This window comes from Hyaena hyaena, unplaced genomic scaffold, assembly GCF_003009895.1.
Source record: "Hyaena hyaena isolate Hyena2069 unplaced genomic scaffold, ASM300989v1 scaffold_421, whole genome shotgun sequence".
NCBI classification, from domain to species: Eukaryota; Metazoa; Chordata; class Mammalia; order Carnivora; family Hyaenidae; genus Hyaena; species Hyaena hyaena.
The window spans coordinates 377,277-390,057 of NW_024081057.1; the positions used below are offsets into that span (position 1 = coordinate 377,277).

Genomic DNA, 12,781 nt, shown 5'->3' on the forward strand with positions numbered 1-12,781 from the left:
CCAAGGTTCAAGACACATCTGATGGCCACACCTGTGAAATGTGGCCAAAGACCTCCCAGCCTGCTTACCCAGAGGCTCTGTGTCCTTCTGGTCAGCTTTCCTGTGCACCATGGCTGGATATGTGATGGTCAGTTTGCTGTTGTGCTCCTTTCGGATGACTGACCGTCCAGTCCTATGTATAAGAACAGTTGTGACTGAGGAGAGAAAAACCTCAACAACATATTGAGTAACAGCTGTGAGTGACTGGCCAGAGGCTTCTGGGGAAAGAGAAAGGCAAGAGCTCAGAACTCACTTGCAGTGGGGACATCGCTTAGCACTCATATGTGCCTTCCAGAAGGAAGCGATGAGTTTGCTCCTGCTCTCACAAACATTTTTCACCTGTTGAGAAAGGGCATAAAACCTTGCAGTACCATCTGAAGAACCCTAGAGCATATATTATTGTTATGATTCTTACCTTTTTTTTAAAAAAAGAAAACTATCCTCTTTCTTAAACATTTTCCACAGAACCCTAATATAGCCAAACTCTACCAATTACAGAGTGATTTCTTTAAGCCTTAAATTTCCTCATCCATACATAGGAATAAAACTAACCACCTCATCAAGCTGTTACTAAAAGATTGTGAATGCGAGGGAATGTGGAGGAGGGAGCCCTGGAATACAGTAAGTCCTCAATAAATGCCAGTTAACTTAAAACAAATCTCTCTAGATGCGGCTAGTATACGGTCCCTGCTGCCTCCTTCAGAAAGGCACATCCACAGTAAGCTACATGAAGGGGACTGAGCCTGGCTGCAAATGATACTTTTCCCTGGGAGCTTTTGTAACTTCGCTAGAATTCTACCCTAGACCAATTAAATCAGAATCTTGGTTGTGAAACTTGGGCATAAGGGAAGTTAGATTTTAAGATTAGTACTTGAAAGATGAGTACAGGTTGATTACCTATGTCATTCGTTCATCTGTTGAATGAATTAATAGTTACCCAGGTGCTGTAGAGCTGGGGGGTGGGTGAGAGGGTAGCGATGGTTTACAGTGTTGGCGAGAGAAAGAAGAAAAGAACACAGACACCACTCTAAAAATGAGACCGTATACCACAACCTTGCTGGACACTGTACTTAAACCACCTAATTTCATCGAATCCTCTCATCACTCCTGCAGGCAGACATTAAACAAGAGGACACAGAGGCTCAGGGACAGCAATGTAACTTACAATGTCACAGGCCTCTAAGAGGCAAGGCTGGGATTCAAACCCAGGTCTGCCCTGGGAAGCAAGAAGTATACACAAATGACAGTGCAGAGGGTACTGTGATAATTATACCAAAACCCAAGTGTTCTAGGAAAAGGGATAACTCACATGTGCTCCGTGGGATCCCAAAAGATTGTTCTGTACAATACTGGCTGTATATTGTTCTAACTCTTCCTGAATTTCGAAGGCAGTAGGATCAGCATTTTCTTCTAGAAACTGAAAAACAAAGTGGAAAACCATACTATCGAAACAAGCAAGCATCTGATTGCAGCATCACGGGGCCAGCCTCTCCACAGGGTGGAAGAGTTGAGTTCAAGAGAAGGGAAGGAAACTTCACGCTGTGCTGCCTTTACAAAACAGTGAGGCAAAACTGCTGTTAAATAAATAAATAATAAAAAAAAATCAAAGAATATCCTGCTTCCAGTAATGTGAGCTAGGTTATTCAAACCAAACCAGAAAATGAAAAGAACCAAGATAGGACATGGTATTAAAAAAAAAAAAAATTAAAAGCTCTGAAGAGCTGACAGGACAGTGAGGAACACTGGCAGACTGAACTGAAGAGAAGCCAGGAATCTAGGAGGCCGCACAGCACAGGGCCACGCTTGTTCTGGTGCAGGGCTGTGGCTCTGCACAGCTCCAGGGTGGCCCTCAGTGTGGTTGTGTCCCCCTACAGAAGGCAAGGACACACTTCCGCGACACTCCCTGGAGCTGCACAATGTGGTAGTCCTAACTTTGGGCGCATTTTCAACTCACTCATTTTGAACTTAGAGGCCTCAAATGATGAAGGGGACAGAAATCAAAGCCTGGAGTAAGTTCAAGGACAGAATTCCACCCCACAAACACAGGAAGCTGGTTACACCCTTAGGAACCAGGCTGGGCCTGAGACAGAACTACAGCCTGGATTCCAAATGCCTGGGCAACCTAGAGGGCCCTCAGCTTTGAGGCCTACGATGGTCCCAGACCACCGTGCACATGGCAGAAGCAACAGGCATCCTCTCTGAGGAATGCAGTCCCATCCTACGCCTCCAAGTATTCCTACCAAGAATTAAAAAAAAAAAAAAAAAAAAAAGATGAAGAAAAAGAAAAACCTGTCAAAAACAAGCACACAGGACAGGGGAAAGAGATGGGGCTTCTGGGGACAATATCTTGACAATGAAGGTGACCACACAGGTGATGGTGTTTTGTAACTATTTGTTAGACTATATGATTAATGTATTTCTCTGTGTACAGTTTACTAAAGAAAAGTTTTAGGGTAGTAAGCATCATGAACAATTTTATACCAACAGATCTGAAACTTTCAATGAAATGGACCAACATCTAGAAAAAAACAGAACTTACTCTGGGTAAAGTTTTAAGGAAATCCTTCTCTCCAGGATAAGAGACTTTGGGTTAACTTTTTTGGCTCTGTTCCCTGGAAATCACATGTGCTTACATGTGCACGTGCATGCATTATTATGTACTGAATCAAACCAAACAGTCCAAGACCATAGGATTAATTCCAGGCCTTTTCTCTTTCCTGTATTTGTAACTCCTTTCTCTAACAGTATGAAATCTGGCCTGCCTTATCTTTAAAATATGTACTTATTGGATCAGTCCCCCTTCCTGTATGTAAAGCCTCTCCCAACAAGGCTGCCACCCCACCCATGTATGGCTCTCTCTCACTCAACTTGGGGTCCCACCCACTTTAAGCCCTCCTTTTTGTGGGACCCTTCTCATCCTGTGTGGGTGCTCACATCCCTCACTGGGCCATCCAGGATGAGTACCTTCTCACTTGACTGGCACTCACATCCTACGCTGAGCTTTTATTCCTAAATGAACATCTTCCTCACCCTATGTGAGTTCTGATATTCCATGTCGGGCTGCCCATACATACAGGGATGTTCTCGCCTCACATGCTTGTCTCATCTAGCTTGGGTTCTGACGTAAGACCACAGCTCTGGGTAGACTTCTATCTGCTCTGCCCACCAAATGTCTTTAAGACTGAATTATTCCAGAAAGGGAAGTCAAAAGGAAAGGTAAAAGGTTTCCCTTGTGACAAGAAACAAGGATGCCTGCTACTCCTTCAACACAGCAGTGTGGCTCCTAGCCACCAAATAAAGAAAAAGAAAAAGAAATAGAACATGTAATGACTAGAAAGAAACAAAACTGCCATTACTCCCAGATGATAGGATTATGTTGAAAATCAACAAGAATTTATAGGTAAAATGTTAGAATTAATGATACACTTTTGCCACAATAATATTTTGATCTACAGACAGAAAACAAATTTTACATGAAATACTTCTAATAGCACCAGAAAATCTGAAGGATTTTTTTTTATAGTCAAGAGAAAACTGTCTCTATGATAGATTTGGTAGTCTCCATCTTATCCAAGTAATCAAACTTAGCAATACCAATAATAAAACAACCTAACAGCATGTGCCTCCTGAAATGACACAAAACATCCCATACGGTGTAGGTCGTATTCTCACCAAAATGTGAAATCTAGTGGAAATAATCAGACAAATCCAGAGAGTGAGAAATCCTATGAGACAACTGGCCTTGAGTCTTCAAAAAAGTCAATACCATGAAAAACAACTTTCCACATTAAAACATCCTACATTTAAACAGACCAAAGAAATGGAATAATCCAAAGCAATGCGTAAGCCTCCACTGGCTCCTAGGTCCAGAAAGAAACCTCCCTGATGGCTAAAATGGTATTAAGATGTTCTTTTCATTAGCATTTCGTCCATTTCTCTTACAACTTCTAATCACAGAGCTGTTGGTATCTAGTGAGAAGACATAAAGATCAAAAGTTCTGGTGACCGTTAGGATGACAAGTCTCAGGGACCACACACGAACAGCTATGCTTTGAGCTGCTTTGGCTTGCCTGACAGCCACGACGGCCACCACCCACCTACCCTGTTTAGAATTCTCTCAAGTTCGTAGACGGCTTGTAGGGCCCCAACTTCCAGAACTCGCAGCTGGCAGACTAAGAGGTGAATCACAGCCCGGGGGCAGGTCAGCATGTGACAATTTAAGCAAGAGCCTCGGAGCAGCAGGTAGAGTTTCTGAAGAGAGGGGATAAAAAGAAAAAGCAGGATAATTAGAGACACAGTCATCAAGGTAATGTTTAACGTGCTTCAAGGTTTTGTTATGAAGCCAGTTGACTCCTTTGAGAACTCCACTTCGTGCAATGTACCTGGAAAGGTCTCTGTGGCCCTACAAACTAGATAAACACTCCTCTGTATTTTTTCTTATGGTTTCATTTTAATCTCTTAAAAGTTGAAATTTACTTTAGGTCTGAATTAGAGAGTTACTTTTATATTACTTAACTAAGTACTGAATCCTAATTTCAGTATTTAAATACTTAACTTAAAATATTCAATATTTGAATGATGCCTGGCTGCCTCAGTAGGTGGAGTGACTCTCGATCTTGGGGTTGTGAGTTCAAGCCCCATGTTGGGTACAGAGAGTACTTAAAAGTAAAATCTTTAAAAAATAAATAAAATATTTAATATATAAAATATTAAGTATTTAAATAAGTACCAAACTTAAGTTTAAACATTTGACGTTTAACTACTGCATTTAACAAAGATGATTCTCTTTCCTCAATACAATTAACAGACAAGAAAAATCATGTATACTGTCATCCGTGGAGTTTAAGACAAATCCTGGAGGCTAGGCTAACTGACACGAAAAGCTGAAAATACACAAATAGGATTCTACACAGGAGGTTCATTCTTAACTCACTGTCTGTCTTCAGGGCTTTGCTCATCTTGCAAACCAAGCAAGAGCCTACAAATCCATCAGAAGAGCTCAGGGAGCCCTGGAGAACTCCAAAAGTTTTTCTATTGCCAGGGAGGCTCCGCCTAGATTTCTAAAGGGCATGAAGCCCCTGACGCATAAAGTGTAGAGGATGAATTCAAATGCTTTCTCCTCCTATGTGAACAGAGCCAGGCGGTGGCTCTTTTCAACTGGAATCAAACCAAAATTTGTTAAGTTAGGGCTACAGGCCAAGTTGAATTTACGGGGATCTGGCACCTCAAGGTTTTAAATCTCATGGTAGAGAGCACTTCAATTCTGCGTCTCGAGCTAACCTCTTGTGAGGCCAGGAGTGGCACTCACAAATCCCACCAGCAGCTCTGAAACCCAACTGTGCAGGGCAGCCCAGGGCAGAACGTACATCAAAGAGGAGAGGGTTATACACTGTAAGCGGAAGCTCAATGTGGCCCAGGTGGCCAGGGCAGCTGTTGAAGTCCTGCACGCAGGTGGAGCACACCTCCTTGGAATCCGCAGGGCCCAAAGCTAAATCGTACAGGCCGTTCATTGATGGGTTTCCCAGGCTGTCCAGATAACGAGGGTTCGTAATGGACTTAACGCTTAATTTCCTAAGGAGATAAAAAAGACCAAGGGAAAATTAATGTTACCCAGCTTCTCAGATGTTTCTGTTTTGGCACTTCATAGCTAAATGAAGTTTATTTCCTCAGACATGCTGACAGCTTCAGGAGAGAATCTGTGTATGCCTTGCTCAGCACTGCAGCTCAGTGCTTAGTACAGAGCCTGCACGCTGCGTGCGCTCAATAAATACGTGAATACATAAAAGTGGTAAAATATTTAAAGAACAGAGTTAGTGCAAATCTTGCACTGAGTACAACAGGGACTATTTACAGAAAGTAGTTAAGTGCCTACCACATGCTAAATGTTTTATAAGCAGCATTTAGTCTGACTTTGCTCCTCGGAGATGAGCATCACTGTATGCATTTTTCAGAGGAAGAAACTGTGACTTTGAACAGTTTGGTGATTTAATCCAGGTGACACAGCCAGGATGGGGGGAGCGGTGGACAGAGGCAGGATATGGACCAAAACTAACTCCAAAGCCCATATAGTTCAATAAAGAGATGATTACCCAATAATCCTTGTATGTAGAACTCATAAATTGAAATTAAACACAAATATGTAAACCTTTGAGAAGTATAATCTGTTTCACTAAAAGTTCAAACCAGTATTTTATGTTTGGTTTAAAGGGGGCTTCCAGAGGACACTTAACTACTCTTACTAAAGTACATTTATGCCAAGTTTGCTTTATATATTGTTTTTTGACTTTTGAAATAAATACAATCATCCAAATCTCACAACCTTAAAAATAAAAAAAAAAACCACTGTTAACATCCATAGACATATCTCTATGGATACATTTTTAGAAACATAACTGGGATCATTTGGTATTTCTAGCATTGCATTGGTCCATTTTTATTTAGCATCAAATGAGTGCTTTTAGGTCAATAAAATTCTTTGGAAACATAATTCTTTTTTTTTTAAATAATTTGTCAAGTGGGTTTCATCCCAGTGCTCATTCCCACAAGTGCCCTCCTCCATGCCCATCACCCCCTCCCCCTCTCCCCACCCCTATCCGCCCTCAGTTTGCTCTCAGCTTTCAAGAGTCTCTCATGGTTTGCCTCCCTCCCTCTCCCCCACTATTTTCCCCCTTCTTCTCCCCCACAGTCCTCCATTAAGTTCCTCCTAATCCTCCTATACGTGCAAACATATGGTATCTGTCTTTCTCTGCCTGACTTATTTCGCTCAGCATTAACACCCTCAAGGTCCATCCATGTTGCTACACATGGCCAGATTTCATTCTTTCTCATTGCCACGTAGTATTCCATTGTATAGACAAACCACATCTTCTTGATCCATTCATCAGTTGATGGACACTTAGGCTCTTTCCATGTTTTGGCTACTGTTAAGAGTGCTGCTATGAACATTGAGGTACACGTGCCCCTATGCATCAGTACTCCTGTATCCCTTGGGTAAATTCCTAGCAGTGCTATTGCTGGGTTGCTGGGTCATAGGGGAGTTCTATTGTTAATTTTTTGAGGAACCTCCACACTGTTTTCCAGAGGGGCTGTACCAGTTTACATTCCCACCAGTGTAGGAGGGTGCCCGTTTCTCCACATCCTCGCCAGCATCTAGAGTCCTCTGATGGCGTGAGGTGGTATCTCAGTGTGGTTTTGATTTGTATTTCCCTGATGAGGAGGGAGGCTGAGCATTGTTTCATGTGTCTGTTGGTCATCTGGATGTCCTCTCTGGAGAAGTGTCTGTTCATATCTTCTGCCCATTTCTTAAAAATATGGAACACTTCACAAATTTGCATGTCATCCTTGTGCAGGGGCCATGCTAATCTTCTCTGTATCTTTCCAATTTTAGTATATGTGCTGCCAAAGTGAGCACTGGAAACATAATTCTTAAGAGTGATCAAATCTTTCATAATATAGCAATTAATAATTCATTTAACCAAGCTCTATCATAAGTAAGCTCATGAAACTTATCTGCATAAAGATTTGCACAGGACACTTCAAACTTCTAATTATGTCCTAAGAATATAATTATTTCCTCAGTGAACTGGAATCCCTGAATCAATGGGTGTAAAATGTTTGAAACTCCTGATATATTCTCCTACCTTGCATTTTAGAAAAGGTGGGTGAATCATAGATTGTCTGTCTTAACTAGCTAGCACCGAATCTTAGCACTTACTCTTTCCGGAGGTGCCTGGCTTGCTCAGTCAGTAAAGCATGGACTCCTGATCTCAGGGTCATGAGTTTGAGCCGCACTCTGGGCATGGAATCTACTTTAAAAAATGTTAAAAAAACAATCTTCCCAAATTTCAGGTGAAAAAATACTTCTCCACCATACGTTAACTAATTTAAAGTTTGTTTATTTTGTGACAGAGAGGAGCATGAGTAGGGGAGGGGCAGAGAGAGAGAGAATCCCAAGTTGGCGCCACCGTGTGGAGCCCAACTCCAGGCTTGAACCCACAAACTGTGAGATCATGACCTGAGTCGAAATCAAGAGTCAGATGCTTAACCAGCTGAGCCACCCAGGTGCCCCACATTAATTTTTTATTATGATATTTCTTTAAACTGCTTTAGTCCTTTACTTATTTTTAATTAAAATCTTAATGTTTTCATTATTGTCATGAGCTCCTTACACATGAAGACCTTAATCTTTTACTATAACGGTGGCAAATATTTTTCTCAGTTTATAATTTGCTTTTTGTCATTTTTCACATAAAGGTTTTAAAATTTTTTGTATTTTGTATTTTTGAAAGAGAGAGACAGGGTGTGAGCAGGGGAGGGGCAGAGAAGGGGCAGAGAGAGAGGGAGACACAGAATTCAAAGCAACTCCAGGCTCCCGGCTGTCAGCACAGAGCCAGACTCGAGGCAGAACTCAAGAACTGAGAAATCATGACCTGAGCCAAAGTCAGACGCCCAACCAATTGAGCCACCCAGGCGCCCTTCACGTTAAAGTTTTAAAAATTCTTTAACAGCTTCCTTGAGATATAGATCACATACTACACAACTCTAAAACGGTAGGATCAGGGCGCCTGGTGGCTCAGTCGGTTAAGCCTCGGACTTTGGCTAAGGTCATGATCTCACGGTTCGTGGGTTGGAGCACCGCGCCAGCTCTGTGCTGACAGCTAGCTCAGAGCCTGGAGCCTGCTTCAGATTCTGTTTCTCCCTCTCTCTCTTACCCTCCCCTGCTCACACTGTCTCTTTCTCTCTCAGAAATAAATTTTAAAAAAATTTAAATAAAAAAACCCGGTACGCTCAGTGGTTTTTAACTTATCTAAAGAGTTGTACAATCATCACAATGGTCCATTTTGAACATTTTCATCCCTAGTAAAAGTAACCCTGCATCCATTAGAAGTCACTCTCCTTGTCACAGAAATAAAAGAAACTAAAAACATTAAGGTCCTGCAAATAAAGTTTCGAGAGTGTGACCAACAAATGCTACGGTGATCAAAATGAGTCCCTTGATTTAGCAACTAAGCAGACAATGTAGGGGTCCTAGCAAAGAGAAGATGTCACTTGAACGGAGTCATGAAGGATAACCATTGTAACAAATTATGTTCTTAATTAACCACATCAGGGACTTTAGATAAAGCAACACTGCTAACGCTACTTAATTACCAAGGAAACTGATGGACGCGAACATTGAAACCTGGGAACCTTCATCAGCCTAGCGAAAACTCTAACCTAGCCCCACCGGGTTGTAGGTAGGGTACGACAATCCACTACGTTCCCGGAACTACTGGTCCCAAAAGGCCACGCGCCGGACAACCACTGACTCGCCGGATAAACTGGGCGCAAGACGTTTTGGGAACAGTAGTTCATGGCGCCCACCTCAACAGGCCGGCTCAGCATGCTTCCTCCCCACCAACTCCTAACTCCTTACTTGAGCTCGTCCGCCGAATACATCCCGAAGGAAATGCCCTGCAGCCGTCGCCAGGGCACGGTCTTCGAGCCCAACATCTTCCACGTAAGTTTCGAGTTCCGACACCCAAAGAGAGACTCCACTCAGTAACATTAACTTAACTCAGCCTAAAGCCCGTAGCCACCATGTGATTTACATTGCGCTTGTGCGCGAGAAAAGCTTACTGGGATGAGATTTACGTGGACGAGACCACTTTCACGGTGGGGGGGAAGGGATTTGACGACTTTCGCTTATTCGCTTATTCCCTCTTATCTTGAAAAGAGTGAAGATCTATGTCACTAAAATAATCATTTTGGAAAATTGTTTCGAGGACAACGAGGCATTTTGATCCTTTCACTTTCCGTAACAAAGTCTTTCGAACCACGTTTTAACCTATATCTTGATTGATTTTTTTTCTTGTTCCGTCTCAGCCAATAGTCGAGCTGTTCCCCGCCCCCGCCTCGGGTGATCCTAAAGGTCGAGGTCACGCTTTCCCAGCATGCTAAGCGAAAAAGCTAAAGATGGCGGCGGTAGCGTCGGGTCGCTGGCTCGGGGTCCGCTGCAGGCTTTGCCTGACGCTGAAGGGTCGGCAGGCAGGTCTGGGTGGACAGGCCCACAGTTGCAGGTAAGAGACGCTTGGAGAACCTATGAGAAAACCCCCATGGCCAACCTCGTCCTGTGTATCAGCTTTTTCCTGAGAGCTGTGGAGCTAGGTACGAAGGAGTGGGATGCGCATGCGCCATTTCGCAGCCACGTGTTTAACCTGGTGCGAATAGCTGGAGTCCTGGAAAATGGGCTGCAGACTACTTTGTTAGGGTGTTACTTCACGGTTCGCTGGCTTACCTTGTTGAGTTAAGAGCTGTTCGGCAAGGTTCGGACCCTGCTCTCGTGGCGTTTACGTTTGAATGTGGCTTTTAGCAACCACATCCCAAGTTTTAAAAATACGGAATTATGTGTTCTTACTCATTTTCACCAGAAGGGGCGAACTCTGAAGATTCTCCCAAATCAAAGCAGTTTATGAGGGCCACTGTGTGCTGGATGTTGTGAGGATGATTGACCGAAGAAATGATCCAGGTCTTCAAAAACCCAGGGAGGTTTAGGGGCGCCTGGGTGGCTTAGTCGGTTAAGCGTCCGACTTTCGCTTAGGTCATGATCTCGCGGTTCGTGGGTTCGGGCCCCGCGTCGGGCTCTGTGCTGACTGCCAGCTCAGAGCCTGGAGCCTGTTTCAGTCTGTGACTCCCTCTCTCTCTGACCCTCCCCTGCTCACGCTGTGTCTCTCTCTCCTAGAAATAAATAAAACATTAAAAAAAAAAAAACCCAGGGAGGTTTAAAAGATGGGAGCACAGCCATTGGATTGCTGTGAATGTTTCACCTTGGAATATGTGTCTCATATTTTTCGCTAAATACAAACAGTGAAGTAGTGGCAATAATTTGTAGTGGAAAGTTGGAAAAAGCCCAATTTTGGATTCAATATTTGCCATTTCTTTAGTGGGATAATAGACGAGTTTTCTCTTTTGTAGAGTGGACCTCGTAACAGTGAGAAGTGACGTGTGTTTAGAGTGTACAGTTTGTATCTTCACTCAACTCTACTCAAAAAAGAGTAAATGCCCCACCTGATACTGTAGAAGCCTTCATGCTGCTGCTCATTCCAAGCCCTTTTTCTCGTAGTGCCACTGTTGACATTTTGCTACTGTTTCCTTTGCCTGGCAAAGGCTCTTTTCCTCTGTTGACCTACAAGACCATGGCAGTCTCTAGATCCTAAAGTCATGAGAAACCAATAGCATGATTAGAGAGAGTTGATCCCTAGCAGAGTATTGTTTTAAAATGATGCCTGAACCAGATACCAGTAGAGGAAGTAGCTTTCTATCTATTCACATTTTGGCAGTTTTATAAATGGTATCAATTCCATGTGGGAAGGAAGACACAAAATGAGAGTGCCGATTATTGTGTGATATTTTGACTTTCTTAGTGTGGTCAGAACATCTTAAAACTCAAATCATGGGTCAGTAATTCTATATTTTGTGTAAAAAATATCAGCAGTTACAAGTTTAGGACGTACATATTTGGCAAATTGTTGATTGTGGAATGAAATAGGACGAAAGGCCCTGGTGACCTTAGCTTAATAATTTATCAAAATTGCTTTAAGTGGGATAGTCTTACTATTATTACAGTGCTATTCGTATAAATTCAGGAGCTCATTAAATCGTAACACTCTTAACTTCAGTGTTTCAGATTCCCAAAGTTGAAAGTCCCTTATTTTTCAGGGGTGCCTGGGTGGCTAAGTTGGTTAAGCATCCTATCCTTGATTTCACCTCAGGTCATGATCTCAGTGGGATCCAGCCCCACATCAGGCTCAGTCAGGACAGAGCCTCCTTGGTATTCTCTTTCTGCCTCTCTCCAGCTTGTGTGTGCGCACACTCTGTCTCTCAAACGTGTTGTTTTTTTTAAGTCCTTTATATTTCATATTAGCTGCTTCAGTTCAGGTGCTATTGAGATTTTTTTCCTGATTTTATTTAATAAGATTGCCTGATTTTATTTTATTTTTTTAATGTTTTTTTAATTTATTTCTAAGAGAGAGAGACAGCGTGAGCAGGGGAGGGTCAGAGAGAGAGGGAATCACAGACTCTGAAACAGGCTCCAGGCTCTGAGCTGGCAGTCAGCACAGAGCCCGACGCGGGGCTCGAACCCACGAACCGCGAGATCATGACCTGAGCGAAAGTCGGACGCTTAACCGACTAAGCCACCCAGGCGCCCCAGGATTGCCTGATTTTAAAAAGTTGACCACGGGGCACCTGGGTGGCTCAGTCGGTTGGGCATCCGACTTTGGCTTAGGTTATGATCTTGCAGACCATGGATTCGAGCCCCACATAGGGCTCTGTGCTGACAGCTCAGAGCCTTGAGCCTGCTTTGGATTCTGTGTGTCTCTTTCTCTCTTTGTCCCTCACCTGCTCATGCTCTGTGTTTCGGTCTCTCAAAAATGAATAAATTTAAAAAAAAAAATTTTTTTTTTTTTTAAAATGTTGACCATACTGTGTCCCTTATCTTCTATCTATTTTGTAATGGTTTTGAACTTGCTGTTTAGGCCATGTCTTCTTATTGTGCATTGACATGAATTTTCCAGTCATTTTGACCCATGACAATTGGGAAATTTGGGTTCAAAATGCACATAGGTGGAGTGGAAGTGGGAACTTCATTAATGAGTATTAGTTACAGGGCTTTTATTTTTTGCAGATTTTATTCTGGAAGTACAGCCCTCCCAAAGGCTGAAGGAGCTAATGTGACAGGTATATAAAAATATATTGAAATAAT

General features: G+C 42.8%; 2 protein-coding genes and 1 non-coding gene across 5 annotated transcripts in view; 1 reads left to right on the forward strand and 2 right to left on the reverse strand.

The window, feature by feature from the left end:
- POLR1A (RNA polymerase I subunit A) overlaps positions 1–9,615 on the reverse strand; it is a 75,388-nt gene extending 65,773 nt beyond the window's left edge. The window contains exons 1-6 of the mRNA XM_039252636.1: positions 9,455–9,615; positions 5,406–5,610; positions 4,141–4,290; positions 1,349–1,456; positions 293–378; positions 69–172 (exon numbers count right to left, since the gene is read on the reverse strand). Of these exons, the coding sequence (XP_039108567.1) occupies positions 69–172; positions 293–378; positions 1,349–1,456; positions 4,141–4,290; positions 5,406–5,610; positions 9,455–9,531 (730 nt within the window). The 5' untranslated portion in view covers positions 9,532–9,615. The remainder of the gene's footprint in view (positions 1–68; positions 173–292; positions 379–1,348; positions 1,457–4,140; positions 4,291–5,405; positions 5,611–9,454) is intronic.
- On the reverse strand, positions 7,344–7,450 carry LOC120245561. The gene has a single exon (XR_005531821.1). It is a non-coding gene; the product is annotated as a U6 spliceosomal RNA (small nuclear RNA).
- A 376-nt stretch (positions 9,616–9,991) lies between the features above and the next one.
- PTCD3 (pentatricopeptide repeat domain 3) overlaps positions 9,992–12,781 on the forward strand; it is a 29,201-nt gene continuing 26,411 nt past the window's right edge. For 2 of the 3 annotated variants that reach the window (XM_039252627.1, XM_039252629.1), the window contains exons 1-2: positions 9,992–10,097; positions 12,704–12,756. In XM_039252627.1, coding sequence (XP_039108558.1) covers positions 9,994–10,097; positions 12,704–12,756 — 157 coding nt within the window. In that variant the 5' untranslated portion in view covers positions 9,992–9,993. The remainder of the gene's footprint in view (positions 10,098–12,703; positions 12,757–12,781) is intronic. The other variant, XM_039252628.1, reaches the window with a different exon arrangement.